Consider the following 17,392-nt stretch of genomic DNA (forward strand, 5'->3'; position numbering starts at 1 on the left):
CGGCCGTTCGCCTCGAGCACGTTTCCTCGGGTTGTGCAACGTCGGCGCTCGACGACCGCACGTTGCACGCCGGTCGAGCCCGAAGGCGGTTAGCGTGGCCATCGGCGCGTGGACCGCGATCCACATACGAAACAGTGCGAGGTTTCTTTCCTTTGCCTCCTTCAAGCACCGCGCGAAGCACCGACGGACAGTCCTTCCGCGGTCTTTCCTCGCGGCGTTTCGGCTCCGGGAAGAGAAACGGAGCGGGTAAAGGGTCCGGGTGTTGTGAGGAGATAATGGCCACGCGGGAGTAATGCCGGATGTATCCTCGTGCGAGATAAGGCCCCGCGATCTGAATGATCTGGATACCGCGGCTGTTTTCGGTAAGAGCTCGCTCGTCGCGCCGTTATGTGGGTATATGTGTATGTGTAGATCTCGCTGATCCCAAATTTGGTGAGATCGAAAATGGGGGCATACCGTCGCACCTATTCCGCTTCATCGCGCAAGCCCACATTTAAATCCGAAGCAGAAGTCCTTGTGAAAAAATTTCAAAACAATTTCAAAGCGATTATTTTTCATGATTGTTGTCGTGTATACTTCTTGGCGATGTAAGCTGAAGTTAATAAATTATTATTATTATTATATAATTTTCTCTCTCTTCTTCTTCAATATTAAATGTCGATTACTAAGCTTGAGAACGAAGTGAGGCTAACAATAAGTCTTTCTTATCTATAACTACATATTTTACGAGTAGATTCATTTTTAATCGTGTGTATCTTGAGGCCATTAATGACGTAATGACTTTTCTCCCTCGGATTTACATGAAGGGCCTCCTCTCAACATTTCCGACATTACAGACATCGAATCTTGTTACACGCCGGCAAGACAATGCAAGCTAAATCGCGTTACGCGGCACAATCGAACGATCCCTCGCGACGATGTTTCAGCCTGTTTGCTGTCGTCGTCGATTACATCGGACAAGTCCCACAATGTCGAGAATAATTAATATTCAACAGCCATGCTCTCTCTCTCTTTCCCTACCCGCACTGTTATTTTTCTTTCTCCTCGGTAACACGTTTGTACACGCTATACGTAAAAGGAGCGCTAACGTGATTCGCAGGACAGTTTTTTGGTACTCATTCAGATATCGGTTTCGGCAGCAATGTGAGACCCGTATGCAAATTACGAACCGCGTTTCACCGACGTTCTTCGAGTCGGAGCTCGTTTGTAAGAAGAGCCTCGACGTCCGTCGATCCACCTCTCGACTTGCGATTAAAATTCGACTCGCGCGTCTCCCCTGAATAATTTTATCGCGAATGTTACAAAATCAATTTCCCCTCTCGTGAAAAAGTCAAGGATACATTTGCGTGCAAATACTGAATGATTCAGAGTTACAAGTGCGCTGCTTGCAGTTATCGAACATGTACGAATAAATCGAATTGAAACGTCATTCCCGTGAGCGAAAGAGACTGACAATCTGTTGGAATTTTTCGCTTAAATCAGAGGTCGTCAACCTTTTCTTGTGTAAAGAGCTAGATAAATATTTCAGGCTTTGTGGGCCAAGAAAGGTACTTGTACAACAAGAGAGATAAATTTTCATGAATTTTTTATCGACAAAATTAAAAATGTAATATATATGTGGGCTGTAGAAAAATAGGCGACGGGACTTAGTTTGTTGATTCTCGGCTTAGGCACACCGAAAATGTCGCGGTATTGCGTTAAATCGCGCAAGAGTCCCGCGTAATAGCCCGCAAAATCGGGTCGGTATAATGAAAATTAATCTTAAGTAACATTATTACGCAATAACGTCAGGGATACGCACACGTCACTGCGACGGATCGATGCACGGACGTAGGTCGCGATGCTGCGTCGCGCACTGGCTAACGCATGTAAGCTGACCTGCTCCAATATCGCAGAGATATGTGACGTTGATTCTCGTAACACGTGATGGTTTCCCCGTTCCAAGAGAATTATGTACGCCGCGTCCCGGCCATCACCGATTGACAAATGGTTGACTTTGATCCGTTTAAACTTCGATCATTTATCACGACGTTGAGTGTTGTTATTCTTTAAGTATGTACATAGCGGTGTGTACATACGTTTCACCGAGGCACCTCTATGTCACGTATCTACGTGCCCACGTAACCGTTCCCAGAAGACCGCCCCGGGAGGGTTTCGAGAGAGAATTTCACCAACTATCAATCTACCAATTTAGACGATTTGCAGAGCGATTTCTACGGACGTATACACATTCGCGATGCGGTTGAGTAGCGCGGTACGTGGAGGGCGGGAAGAAAAAAGAGCGACCTCGATGCGTAGCTCTTTAATTCGGACGATCTCTCCAAATATTTTAAAAACTTTCCTTTAGTCCAATATTCGCAAAAATTCGATTAGCACGCACAAAAGTATATTACGGAGTTAACATTCGGCATCCGTTGCGCGAAATTTTATAACCGTTTTTACGATGACAATTGTTACCTTCTATATTTTACAAAATATTCTCTCATTTTTTCGTGTTTGCAATTTGAGAATCAATGTAGTAGACCTCCGCAGTTGTTTATAGCTGCTGTCGCATACACTCCATTTTTCGTTCCCAGCATCGACCCTGCTCCAGCTGTCGGTTGCCGCTGTTACCGCGAGCTAGAATGCGACTGGGTTTCCTGTTCCGATCGTTTGTCACATTTATTTCTTATTTGTCGGAAGTAATACATTTTCTCGATAAGTACAAGTTTCGACGTTTGTAAAACGACGAGTGAAAGCGAAGATTAATGTTTCGTTCGAACTTTCGATAATTTTTGTCACGCGGAACTTAAATTACCACGATAAGATTCGCCGATAAGATAGATACTTGGAATTTTAATCCTTTCCGAATTCACACACACACACACACACACACACACAATATCTGTGAGTCATTAAATTGTATGACTAAACGATACGATTGTTCAAAATTGCGAGATAAATATAAATTGTTTTGAATATGTTACCGTAAGAATATTATTTAGCTTCGAAAAAATGGATCGCGTGATATTGTCGAACGTGATTGAACTGCGAAGCGATTTATGCGCGGGCATACGCCCGGTGGGAATTTATTGGCACGGTTGCTAGGACTACTCGATGCGGAATCACGTTTTCATAATAGACAGACGCAGGTGGAAATGGGTCAGGCCACGAGAGTAAGTTATCGCACCTGCATGAACAATCGAATCGTGCCATTGACTAGTCGACGGCTTGCTTAATGGCAGTTCAGGAAGTGAAAGCGCGTCCCTCGCAAATCGTTTACACTTAATTACCATAACAATGTGATATACAATTTAGAGAATTTAATTCAAGAATTGCACAAGTCATGCTAAGCGAGTTGTACATGTTGGTTGTAAAATTGTTTATCTCGTTTCTCATTACGAAATAAATTAGATCCGATTAGAGAGGTATCGTTCTTCTTAAGAGTTATTATTCTCGCATATCTAAAAATGTCTTCCATCCCAGAAACTCTCCGACTTCTTCCTGATCGAGCCTCCATTCCTCCGAGGTTAGCGTTATCAGCTTTCGCACGATTGTCTTGCCGCGTTCGATTTCTCGCCGAGCTCTCACGGCGTTCGATCCGCCGATAATTCATCCCAGCATGCGAGGAGAGCTGAGAGATCGCGTCAAGGCAGACAAAGAGTAACCGCCTCTTTCAATCGAATATAGACACGTAGCGCGATATCCAATATCTAGATAAAAGAATTCGGCTTCGGGGCCTTATTCAAGTCTTATCACACATCGTTACAACAGCTTTCATTGCTTTTTTTAGTGAAAGTTATCTATCGAGGCTAAGAACCACAATTTATTGAAAAATATATTTGTATGATATATTTTGTAATTGTTGAAAATAATAATTTAAAAAATCTGCAACGCGTTATATGACATGCAGCGTATTCACAATTGCGAATAAAATAATTTTAATTATTTATACGCAGTTGTGTATACATATAAGCGTTGTTTTCTGTGTCCATAAAAATGAAGAGTCTGAAGTCGCTTGGTGCCATATACCGTATCACAATGACGTGTTTTATTTCGAGCAGCATCTGCTCTATTCTTCGTGAGACGCAGACGGCATGGCCGAACGAATTCCCGACGACGCTATATCGAAAAATCGATAACGCTTCCCCAATTCAGCATTACGTGCGAACTTGACGAAGCCAGAACAATTTCATAAAATTTCTATATGTGGTAGATACAATTCAATAAACTCGTTTGGATACGAAATATGGTCTTAAATCGACAATAAACGTGTAATTTCATACGTGAACCGTTATCATCCAGGGAGCATTTCGTGCAAGATAGTAATAAGCACGAAGCAAACTCTCCTTAAAAGTCAACGACGTAAATGGATTACGTATATTTGGAGAGCTATATTGAAACTCAACTACTTATACAAGTTTGTGCTACGCTTAGATTAAATCGCGGTCCAATTTATTTGTTGGAACGAGATTTAATGAATGGTTATTAAAACAGATTTAACTTAATTGTGTTATTTATGTACTTAAACGAGTTCTGTTAAATGCGAAAACTTTTCCCTCATTAAGTTGCGTCAACATACATTTTATTATTTATTATGATAATAAAATTTAATAGTTCCTAAAGTCAGCAACATATTTTAATTTTGACTAAATAATCTCATAATCGAGCAATCTAAATTTTCGTTTCGAGGAAAAGTGATCATAAATTCAATGTAGATTTTCCTCGTTTTCTACACATTTTTTGCGAATGACCTAAGACCAAACGCGAGATTTACTTTGATTCGGAGTTCCGCGCGAAAGAAAGTGCAGACGTCGCTGTTGGAAACAGACAGGAAGTTGGAAACGGTTTGTTTGATTCCGGCGAGCACTTCGCAAGGAGCACTGCATCCGGCGTCGTGGTTCAATCCTGTATCTTTCTTTGCCTTTCTTTCTAATGTTTCCCGGTAAATCCGTAAATGCGAAAGTCCTGAAAGAATATACAAACAATTCGCGGATATCCCTTTTTTGTTTCGATGTCAGATCGGTCGACGCCAGTGTTTCGCAGATGACTTTTTCTCCGTGTCCCCATCGGATTTAAAGTCATAAAGTTTGTACGTGACAGCGATAAATGTATATTTCTATGTCTTTTGCTACTGAATGCTTTTCTCTTTTTTAAATAACTCTTTTTAAAAATTTAACTAAATATTAAAATTCACGACATAATTTACAATTTACAATGAATATATGTATTTTAAGAATACTTAATTTTTTAACATTAAAGGAAATTAATTTTGAACATTCTGTTGTTGTATATATAAAAATGAAATTAACTTCTTGTCAATAATTTTTCTTTACTTTAATGTTAATCTATTTTTCATTAAAATCGCATCTTGCAGAATCAGAAGCATATTTTACAATATCTGATTTTATGCGAGTTGCAATTTCTATTTAATGTTCCACTCGACTGACGTTTTCTGAATGAATTTATATGCGCCAGCGAAAGACGTCTCGAGTTCCCTGTATTCCCGACAGACTCAATGTAAGTCGGAAATAAATCATGAATAGATAGAAAAGAGAGGCTAACGAGATAGAGAGCTATCCCTAGCTTCTTAATTCTTTATTCAATGTTGGGCCATTTTAACATTTCTACGTGGGTTCTCTTGGAGGAAAAGAAAACCTAAGCAATCAAGCGAAAAAGTTGATTAATTTAAGGAGTGCACTTGAAAATGATCAAAATATCAACTTTTTTTTAAAGAACTAAATTGTTTTATTTTAAATTACACAAAATAATTTTTGGATATCTTATTCGATCTTTTTCAAACTGTAAAATTTAAAAAGAAGCATCGAAAGTGTAGCCAACCATATGAGTAAAAGAATTAAAAAAAATGATTCGAATATGATGAGAAAAAGGAACATCAGAGTAAGTTCTGCCTTTTGACTTCGCAATTGTAATTTCTCCCTTAATCCTTGGCATTTCTCCGCTTTGGACGACGCAAGAAGTTCGAGATGTATCTTCAGGGAATCTCCGATGAGATAGTCGCGAAGAGATCATATGCTCACCTCGAACAGGCGGTCTCTAAAGATGGAGACCGAGAGAGATCCGTGCCGTGGGCTCTCGTAATAGCTCCGTCCATCCAGTTGCCTAGGTACCACCACCTTATACCCTACCACTTTTGCAAACCTACTCATAGCTACAGGCGACCTGGGTGGAAGTCATTCCAAGCTAGAAAGCGCGTATTACTTCTTCGTGCAAATACAAAAACTCCGCATTACAGACGTTTTCATATAATAATACAATTTCTTTATATTTCTCGCGGAATGCGTTAAAACTCCCGATTCCCTGACTCTCGATAAATTTGAGAAAGAGATTTTTTAGAACGTAGCATATATAAAATAAAGTTGCAAATCGAAAATTGGTAGATTATGCGTAAGGTCGTAATGGATGATTTGGTTACGTTAAGAACCTCTTATATTTTTCTGATGCTTTCACGATGAGTCTTAAATTGATACATGTACCATTTCTTAATTTTGTGTTGACCGACAAGAGAGATATCTGTAAATAGAACGTTGTCTTATATGAAGGCAAATCCACTTTGCAAGAGCTTACTTTCTTCTATTGCCACAGCAACTTCTTTCGCAAAGTGACCCTAATGAATACGGCACACTAGTACGCGTCGCATTCCGTACGTCCGCACGATTACGGTATATCTATTGATAGCTTGTTTTTATTAAAATCTTTGGAAAGTGTCACATCTGTGACAATTTTCTTCGCGACAAGACTCGCTCTAATTAGCAGCTAATGACTTCGCAACGACGGTTAATATTGTTTTTAATTTTCAGCGAATCAAAATTCAGCGATCTTCCCATTCAACGATGTTTCTCGTGTCAAACTTATCGTTTAAAATTAAAACAATAAAATATACGTAGATTGTAAAATTGTCATTTTACAATCTATGTATTATATTAATTTTTCCTACTATGGGGATTTTCTCCAGCGTGAGCGTCGGTTACGCCATTGGTTCTAATCGCGAAACGCGACGCCGCCGCGGGCTCCGTCGTCTTTCACCGTGCTCGCTTCGCGGATAGTGGCCTTATTGCCCGACCTAAACCGCGCCTAAGTGTGCGTTCACGTGCCTCGCAAATAGTCCGATAAATTCCGCGGGATACACGCAGCCGAGAAATACATCGGAAGAAAGGCCGCTGCAGGTGGCTGCAGCGGCGAACGCACGATGACCGAGCGGGTTCGATCGGGGTTTTAACGCTTGTCGCCGCGGGCGTTTGAGCTCTGAATCGCGCTCTGATCGTTTCCATTTCCAAAAGTAACGAGGATGAGGAATCCACATGGGAGAATTTATGAATTGTTTTGAATCTCTGAAATTTTTTTTTTTTTACGGAAACTCGGTTTCCTCGAAACGTTCGTTGCCTTAAAAGAAAAATTGTTGCAATTAAAAGAATACGCGCGAATTTGGCGTCTAAAAAATAGTTTTAAAGGCTGTGGAAAGGCTCTATCTTGTTTGTTTGTGATACTCCGATAGAATTAAATCTTTCTTTCGCGAAACATTCTTATTTAGAAAGTTGAGTGATAAACTTGTTATAAAAAGAGACTATACTTTGTACATTTTTTACTTGGCAAGTAGCTTTGTCGTTACGTATCGCAGAAGTTTGGTATATCGTATAGATTACCATTTCGTATTTTACTCGGATTCTTATCTGTCATGCGATTGTATTCGCCTACTTTACATTTCTCACGTCCGACTGCGGAGAGATGCGTATTTTTCTTGGCTGCGCGACGTCGGTCGCGTGGGCAATGCCCATGGCCGAAATCCATATTAAGAACTTCTACTGCAGTTACCATGGATTTCACATCGTGTTTCTTCGATTGCATTAATTCGAGTCGCGCAGATATTACAAATATGACGATAAAACTTTTATGTTCGATATACATTGCATAATTTAAATCTATTACGATATGCTGGAGAAAGAGAAAAATCTGTCAGTATTGTATTTTCGATATATCGTAATAATGTTTGTGTGATTTATATACATCAATCTGGAAACGAAAATGTTTAATGCAATTTGCATGACTGTGACTCGATATGGAAAACGTTATTTGGATAAAAAAGATTCATCTTACTCCCAAGTTTGAAATGTTATTATTAATTTTTGGAACATATTTGTATATATTACGTAGAAACTTTCTGCAGAACGTCTATGGATCGTCTACAAATTGTGCTAACGTTTAATTTGCGCGTCACGTGTATAAGCAATTAATCCAAAAAAGGCAGGCTGCGAGCGTGGTAGATGATTCAAGAGTGAACCGACTTGCTAACGAGCGGATACATACTGAAATACTTATCCAACAAAGCTTAAACTTCCTGCTGCCTGATTATTAGACTGTGTATTATCTCCGTACGACGATTATTATCTTCTCGATCAACAGTATCTCTACTGTTCTTCCAAAAATAATTACCCTATTTTTATTTCGTATATGTGTGTATATATGGCTTTTACATTTACATATTGTGACGTATTATTTGACAAATATTGATAATTAATTGCTACCATTTTATTTATGTCGAAAATTAAATCTTGCGGTCTGAGAAGATATAAATTTTTTAATTTCGCTGAATTGTTGGACTGCATGGATAGCATGCACAACGAAAATATAACATTGTAATATAAGAATTGAATTGAAAATTATTTTTTAATAATTCTTTCATCAGTTTTTCTCCGGTTTACAGTGATTTGAATACCTCAGGGAAGCTTTGCAAGGGAAGTCGTCTCGCGGGACTTAAGTCATTTACGTAAATGAAAGCTGACGTCTTCGCGTCTGTCTTACTCGCGTTTTCCGTCGCGGAACTACGATCTGAATTGCAATCGGGTGCCGGCGACGGATCTCGGTCGGGCTAATAAAGATCGATGACGCGGCTGATGGTCGTGGATCACCGATCCGAGACCATCGTCCTCCTCCCCCTCCCCCCCACGGTTAATCGGATCGATCGAATCTGAATCCGCTACCTCCTGTGTAGTGCAGTATTCCGTGTCGTGTCATCACAACCAGTTGTTAGCGATGACACGGCTTCTTTTTATAGACGAACGTAAACGTCATGCACGCGCACGTGCGTGCGTGCGTTGCTTCGGTGAGTCGGTTCCTGCCAGACACGTGTGCTAGTTTACATACGCGAAGCGTATACGGGGTGGCCCGAAGAGGCGGCACTTCGAGCATTCAGGACCTTTCGGCCAACCTATTATTAACGAAAACCTCTCTCGAGATATTAATAGTTTCTGAATCACGGAGAATTTGTAAACGAAGTCCTTTCGCGAGTTAATTTTTCGGGGAAGCGAATAAATAAAGAAATTTTAATCTTCACGTAATTTATATTGTTAATAATGATGAATAATAATGAATTTCAATGTGTTTTTATTTTGCTAGAAAATAACAAAGGAGATATATATATATATATATATATATATGGCTCATGAAAAATTTTTAAAAAATTTAGATTAAATTTTATGTTTATTATATACATGAATCTACATGGATGAGAATTTACATTTAAATAGTTCTGTGAGACACCTCGTATGTTTGCATTACATGCAACATTCGTTGCACACGTAACATTTGTCAAGGAGTAAATGCAACGCAAATAAACGGAAATGTCATCACGATTTTGCCAGAGGACTTGCCGATCACGACGATCGATTTCGACCTGGTCTCTTTGTCTCTTCGCAATTTACGCTCATGATGCCAGAGGGAAAGCATGTAATAGCACGTAATTATGTACTGCGATTTGATCGAACGATCAAACGATCGCGGAGATATAAGCAAAGAACGGAATTAATCTATTCGCGGTGTTGATCTACTACGGATTACACGGGTCATTATTCCGTTCGATCAATCAGTCAAGTACTCGACAGGATTATGCAACAAAAATTAAAGACTACCGTTGAATAATATTTTACGTGATCGTTCAATAAAATAAGTAATGACAAGGAATTTTAATTACAGATTTGTCTCGCTTAATTAGCAGATAAAAAGGAATCTTTTTCTTGTTCTTTTCTTTGAAGGATGGATTATATATATTTTTTAATTTGTTGCATAACGAACATAATGTACTTTGTATTGAGCAAAGACTCGACGTAAAAGGATAACAACTGAAAATAATGAGCCACTATTGGCTACAAATGTTAAAGAAGCAGCTCTTCCAGATATTATTTCATTTTCGTGTATGATTTTGCTTTTTACATTTATTTTTAAAATATTTTCTTATTTGTGTATTTGTAAAAGTGAACCCATCTATTTCATCGAGATTTAGATACGTTCCGTGGAAATCACATTTATGCTTATGTAGATCGCATCGATCTCGCTCTAACTACATATAAAATCATCGCAAATCTCTTCCTTATTTCAATTTCACGGCTCGAGGAGCACCGCTCCGAAACTTTCCGAAGTCGGTGCGTCTTTTCGGCGCGGCTGACGTCAGAAACGCAGCCTCGTTGCACATGGAAATTGATTGATGGTTAAACATTTTCCGCGGGGCTATTACATGGCAACGAAACCGCTCCTATGTGGACCGTAGATAATAATGCTAAGATAACATTGTTATCCAGGTAGCAACCGATAATCGATGCCTCGGTACGGTAACCTGGCACTTTTTTTTGTATTGAAGTAGTCCATCGGTGCAGCGTGTCATTCAGTCGCCAGTCGCAGCCCGCTTGGCGAACATCGGTGATAAAGTCAATCCAGTTTATCCTGCGGTGGAAAATATTGTTACTGTGCGGTGCGGCTATCTTTCCGTGACATTTATTTTCAGATAAACGCAACAACGGAGCGTTTCAGTAATTGTATATAAAATTATGCAACTATAATCCTGTTACATGTTACGATAACTAAAAAATAAAGAACAGATCTTTTGCTGACATTTGCAAACTCTTTCAAGTTACATTATTCATTATCGTTTCTTAAGAATCCTTTTATTTTCCTGCTATTTCCTGTTCCCTATTTTTTTCTTTCTCTTTTCTCTAATCCCAGAAAGGTCATCCCAGAATTGTTTTCATTTATTACTAGATCCCGTCAAGCGGGTTAAAATGAATTAGAAACACGTTTACGTTCTTTAATGTTGAAAAATTGTCTGTTATGGGAACGAGGATTGAAACAAGTAAAAACCACAGGTAACAAATTTTGCGACAATAAAACTCGAATGACTCCCCAACGTTCACCGTCGCGGTCGTCGACGTTATCAATCTGGCCGCGGTGAATGATTACCGCAGCGGAGCGTTTTTACAGAAGCGTCGGAAAACTTCCCCGGGCCACTTTAATCTTCATAACAGACGGCACGATATGACCTCGTATACGACGGCCACTCCCATCCTCCCTATAGCCCTCCAGCTTTCGCTCCCTTCCTTCCTCTTTTTCGTTCCCGTTCGGAGCCAGGCTCGACAAATTGATTAGATGTGCAATTTCGCGTGCCAAGTTGCCGCCCGTCCAGGAGAGTTCTCCACGAGGAATTTAGGAGCTCGCGAGGGACACGTCACGAACCGTAACACGACCGCGTTGACTTTGACTTCTATTTTCGATACTTGTTTCCGCGTAAAATTTCGTTCTCCTTTTCCTTGGAGAAACTTGCACGACGAGACAGAAGTCATCGATTAAATGAACATCCGGCGGGGAATTTTAGAGCGAATATTTCTTTTGCACACTTTTAATTTATCGCAAATTGTAATTTGAAGGTTTATTTTAAGCGGGAAAGATAAGATTCGCGTAAAATTTCAAACTCGAAGCTGACGCGACGTGAAAGTTTTAAAAGTCATGCAGAAGTCGGGAATATATTATGGTGCCATTTTTGGCTTTCCTTCTCATCCAAGCGTATATTATGGGAAGCAAAACACGCGAGATACATAGCAATTAAGCCTCGAACCGGCGAGATCGACCAAATCAATGTAAAATCTGAAAACACGGAGATAAGAATAACTTAGATTTCACAATGATATGTACGGCACACTTTTTTCTTCGTGTCTAAGCGGAATAACGCGGCAACTCGATGCATTCCGCGGGATGCTAATAAATACGAATGGTAGGAACTTAGAACTTCGACTTCGGCCTATTAGCGTATGACACTAGTAATTTCTTGCTCTAACGATCTGTTGTCGAATAATTAAATGGAGAGAGGCTCACTTTTGCGAAACATAAATCTTTGGTAATTAGAGAGGAGGAAGAGTATGTATATATTAGAGGAATGAAGACAGAGAGATGTTTTGAACAAGCCTAATACAAGCTGCAGGAATAATGAGAGATGTACATGCATATTTAAGAATCTATATCAAGGAATTATATCTCAAAGATTTTTTTAATATTGATGGATTGTGGGACTTTCAACGATAACGGTCTTTAAATTAAGAAACCTATTATTCAGTGAATGTAATTAGTTTTTGCGAACTTTTATGAAAATTATAATACGTGAAAGCAGATCCTTGTAAAGCGAAAATATCCCTTTAATAAAAGAGCGCTGAGAATTTATGGGACTAGTGGGCTATCCAAGAAGGTATCGACCTCGGAAATGGGCTTTCCGTTGCTAATTTATTTCACTAATACTCTTGAGCTGAAATCTTCCCAATAATTGATATTTTAAATAAATGCAGAATTTACGCAATAGGAGTTCTGCTAAAGAACGATTTAAAAAAAAAAAGCATCGGATTACTCGGTAAGACGCTCTGTATAGTTCTTCAGCCTACAAGCCGGCATGTCGAGAACCAACTCGAGTGGATCGTGAAGCGGCTTATCTTATTGCTGGGTGAAAGGCACGGGTGCGAATGGAAGCGAGAATGGGGTGCGAAGACACGGTCGTGATCGATAACTGATCGCCAATTATAATTTATGTACATGCACACCGCAATAGAATTAGATCTACTTCGAATCAATAGCAAAAATGAGGGAATGTAAATTTATATGACTTTGCAAAAAATAATCTAAAAACTGCTTTAAAATCACATCAAACTTATTTCTCAACGATGCTTCTTCTTCAAGTGACGCCGTGCTGCTTCAAGACTGTGCAAGACTGATAAAAAGATTTTAATAATATTAAAATTATGCATGAAATCAATAAAATATTGTTTGTTTAAGATTTTCTGAAAATTTAAAATTTTCTCTTTAAAATGTTCCATTTTAAAAACTAAGTGGCTCTTTAACTTTGTCGACAAATGTATCTATAATCTATTCTTATTGAAGAGAATAACGAAACAAAAAGTTAATTAGAAAATTAGTTGAACTATCGAGTTCGTTAAAATCCGAGTATTAAACCAATATTTTAAATATATATTTCCTTCTATATTTCCTATTCTTTCTTTTTTTGTTTCAGGCCAAACAACGTGCCTCCGTAAAATGGCTTCTGTCGAAGGCATACAACAATCGAGTGCCAGAAAAACTCCGCGACCCCTATTACCGTGACCATGAGGTAAGCAAAGGTTAATAATCTGTTAACGAATTCGTGTCTCGCGTGTCAGACCTCCAAAAGTTTCACGCAGATATACCTTATTAATATTAATAAAGTTTCACATTATGTCCGTGCGGTATATCATTACAAATTGGAAATAATGAATTTTCAATTGAGAAATTGTAATAATCTTATAGTATATATATTTAATAAATGCATATATTTAATAATGCTGTGAAAAAGTGGATTTTTCCACATAGAGGAAAAAATCTATTCTCTCGCAGACGCATTTTATTATTATGGCTTTTACGCGCATTAATTTTCATTACGACTGCTATTGCGATCGTACGATGGCTTCCTTTCGTGCGACGATATCGATAAATTTTTCCCTCGCAAAAAGTCGTCGGTTTCCCAGGCTTCGATGTTCTGAAAAACTCTGCTTTGTAGCACACGTCATTATTTCGCGACGGAGAAAACGGATCCGTCGTAAAAGGCAAAAGTATCGACATATCTATATAGCCAGAGATGCTAATAATGCTTTTGCGAACACAATATCGCGCCGAACTCCGATGAGAACGAACGAAAGTCGAGTAACAAATTACGTTGCCAATAGCTTACTTACTCCGGAGGCCTACGGAGAAAATGTAGCCGAGACTTCCACGGCTGAAGTTCGGTGAAACTTCACGAAGAACTGAACTTTGTACTCCCTCCCACGAGGATAATGTCTGTCAGTAATATCTCTTTATATAAGTAAAACGTGTTCGGGTAAGCCTGAAAGAGAATCTGATTTATAGAATGCAAGCTGTTTGTTTTAACAATCAAACTATTATTTCCCGCCAACTTGTAATTGCTTTTAAAACACACGCTGTCTACGATGGACAAATGATAAGATAACATGTTGTGTTAATCTCTCAACGAATCGTGTCGAGATTCCGTTGGGACCTGCTCTGTGAAGATACGGGTCGATGCGACTTAAGGGAGGCTTGAATACCCTCTTAAAGTAAATGTCGGGACGACTTGTGTGAAAAATGCTTTTTTCTTTCGCGAAACACAGGTGTATGAGAATTACTTCAAAATACTTTCCATTAGAAATATGTTTCTTTGACAGATACGAAAATCAGAATATTGGAACGCGGAATTTTTCACTTTTTGTTAGCTATTATTATGCAAGAACTATATTTTTATATTCTTTTGTATTCTCTCTCCTGTTTAGTCTGGCAAGAGATTACACGTGCTTTCGCCCTGAGGAAAGGTATTAGGTATTTTTGTAATGTTTGAGAAGAAGAAGCATCTTTTCTTTGAAAACCAAAGTTTTGAAAATATTTTCCGTACTTTGTGAGGATACGCGATCTTTACGCGAAGACTATTGCAAGTTAAATCTCTTCGTAATCATAAAAGCGTTTTCTGCGGAAACGTGCGTGTTGGTAAAATGAGGAAGCTTAAAATATTCTCATGAAATAAAGACGAGGCAGTAGGCACTCGGGTATACGCGGACTTACACAGCTACAGTTTAAGGATCATAAATATTAAACGACTTAGAAAGGAAACTAAGATAAACTGCACTGTAACTCCTTTTGCACAGAGAGATGACTAACGATCGCCGGCAATATTTTTGCCTCGTATTTGTTTCTCATTCGCTTCTTTGCGCACCGACAATATAATTATATTTATTAGACGGACAGTACGCCAGGAATCCTGGCCGCTTACTATCTTTCAATTATCTCTTCTTCGCATATTTTTTTTATCGTTTGCCCGGCAACTTCGCGCAAAAACTTTTACAGATCCTCCTTTCGATATTTCGCCCACATTGCAGTCTTCCGAAGGCTGCACGAAGCGAACATTCCTCGCTTCAGCGTTGCTCTATTAATTACGGTTAGTCATTTAATCTGATAGACTTTCTATGAAAATAATATTTTACAAAATGTTATTTAAATGTTAACCTAGTTTCGGAGTTGTTTGATCTTAAAAATTAATTTACTTAATTTTGACCAAGTAAGCTTTAGAAGAGAAAATATTTTCCTTCTTTAAGAAGAAAATAAAATTCTATTATTTCTATTACTTACCTACTTTTTTCTATTTACCTTATTCTATTATCTATGTCTTATTCTATTATTTATGTATCTTAAGATAAATTCTTACATATGAATATACATTATTTTATCTTATATCGATTACAAATATATGCATAAAATAGAAATACAGAATAACGATATAAGCAACATGGTTATAAATAATAAGCAGAATACGTAATATTTCAACTTACTTCATTATTCGTTCTTCGTTCTTCATTCTTCGTCTTTCGTTCTCCGTTCTTGATTCTTCGTTCTTTCTTCTTCGTTTTTCGTTCTTCGTTCTTCGTTCTTCGTTTTTCATCAATTCGCCTTCTGATTTCGCTCCTGGTAGAAGTCTTTATGGCGGATTCGAAGTATCTGATCTTCTCGGCTACCTCGGATACTAGATTGCTACTCTGATACTACTCGAAATGAAGCTCTCGCATCCTTTGGCACGATCAACCATAGCCATAAAGTCGTTGCAAAGAGACGAACAAAACGTCACTCTGAAGACAAGGTCGTTCTTCCCCTCCGTTTCCTTCGAACTCGATCATCTGTGGCACTCACTTTCACCGCGCTAGATTCTTTAGACAGAAGAATTTTTCCATATAATTTTTTATCTTAAATTTTAATCGTTCAAAATGCTAATCACAAAATTATTGGTGAAAAATTTACAGAATGAAAATCCTTTCGGCTCTTTCACGGTATATGCAAAAAGGCGTATACAAAATGCCAAAATATTTTGTATATTCGTTGATAAAAACTTATCAGAACTTATTAGAACTGTTAAAAGTTTTCAAAATATCTCGAGTTTTAGAAGGATAATTTATCCAGTTCTAATTAATCGCGCAATTATTCGAGCGTATGAATATAATTATTTTGGATTTAAATCCATATGATTACCTGTTATTCTAGAGATAAATTTTGACGTTTACAGGAACAAGAGCACCTGAAACCGCAGATCGTTCACGCGCTTTCCAATGCGGAGCTCTACTGCCTCGCGCTGGCCAACATATACTCGGATCCTAACTATCACAATCAGAATCACTACGGGATCCTGCAAGCCCTGGCCAGGAAAGGCGTCTACGTCGCGGAGCAGAACAATACTCAGCTCACCGAAACGATCCTCATTCAAAATTCACCACTCAAGATGGTAAGCTTACCAATACATAAGTAACATGTACACAGTTGTGTTTCCTCGTTTGGACATCTTTGAATATCGAGAAATAACAACCTGAAGTAGTTCGAATATTACTATTAGTATAATTGGTATTTATCATGATATCTTCAGAAGCTATGTAAATCCTATTATATGAAAACCCTATTACGATAGATAGCATGAAACTATTTTAATCTATGCTCGATTAATGCTTTTATCTCGTTACAGTCCGCGCATATGGCTGTGATAGAAGGCCTGATGGTCTTGTACGCGAAAGAGGTGGTGACGGGGGACCGGGTGGTCTCGGCGATACGACGGTTTAACCCCCAGGCCGAGGTGGACATGCCGTCGGATCACGAGAAGGGTCTCCTGCTCTGGATCAATCACGCGTCGCACGCGCTAATTGCCAAGATTCAGAGCGAGGAGGGTGGCGGCGACAAGACGCGGCTGCCCGAGCTACCCGCCGCCAAGGACTTTCAGTCTCTGTGCGACGGTGTCGGCTTGGCGGCCGTTGTCGCTTTCTACTGTCCCGGCGAGCTCAACTGGATGGAGATTAGGGTGTCGAAGAGACCCTCGGTGGCGGACGCGCTGCACAATCTTTCCTTGGTGCACGCGTTCTGCGTCAAATGCCTGCCCTACTCGATTTTCCACATGCAGCCCGAGGACGTCACGTACATGAGAGGGTGCGTTAGTTTAATTTAATTCGGAATTGTTGGGAATGTGACAAATATTTTTACAAATTTTCTCTAATATATTGCGTTACTTTTGGAAAAGATAATTATCAGCTATTCC

General features: G+C 39.0%; 1 protein-coding gene across 11 annotated transcripts in view; it reads left to right on the plus strand.

Annotated features, from left to right (window-relative positions):
* Positions 1-17,392, plus strand: part of Patronin (calmodulin-regulated spectrin-associated protein patronin) — a 58,827-nt gene that overhangs the window by 22,789 nt on the left and 18,646 nt on the right. For all 11 annotated transcript variants that reach the window (XM_071710208.1, XM_071710207.1, XM_071710209.1 and 8 more), the window contains 3 exons: positions 13,316-13,411; positions 16,379-16,594; positions 16,829-17,283. In XM_071710208.1, the coding sequence (XP_071566309.1) occupies positions 13,316-13,411; positions 16,379-16,594; positions 16,829-17,283 (767 nt within the window). The remainder of the gene's footprint in view (positions 1-13,315; positions 13,412-16,378; positions 16,595-16,828; positions 17,284-17,392) is intronic.

Source organism: Temnothorax nylanderi, unplaced genomic scaffold (assembly GCF_030848795.1).
Source record: "Temnothorax nylanderi isolate EJ_2023f unplaced genomic scaffold, tnyl_v1.0 TNYL_tig0087_pilon, whole genome shotgun sequence".
Taxonomy (NCBI): Eukaryota; Metazoa; Arthropoda; class Insecta; order Hymenoptera; family Formicidae; genus Temnothorax; species Temnothorax nylanderi.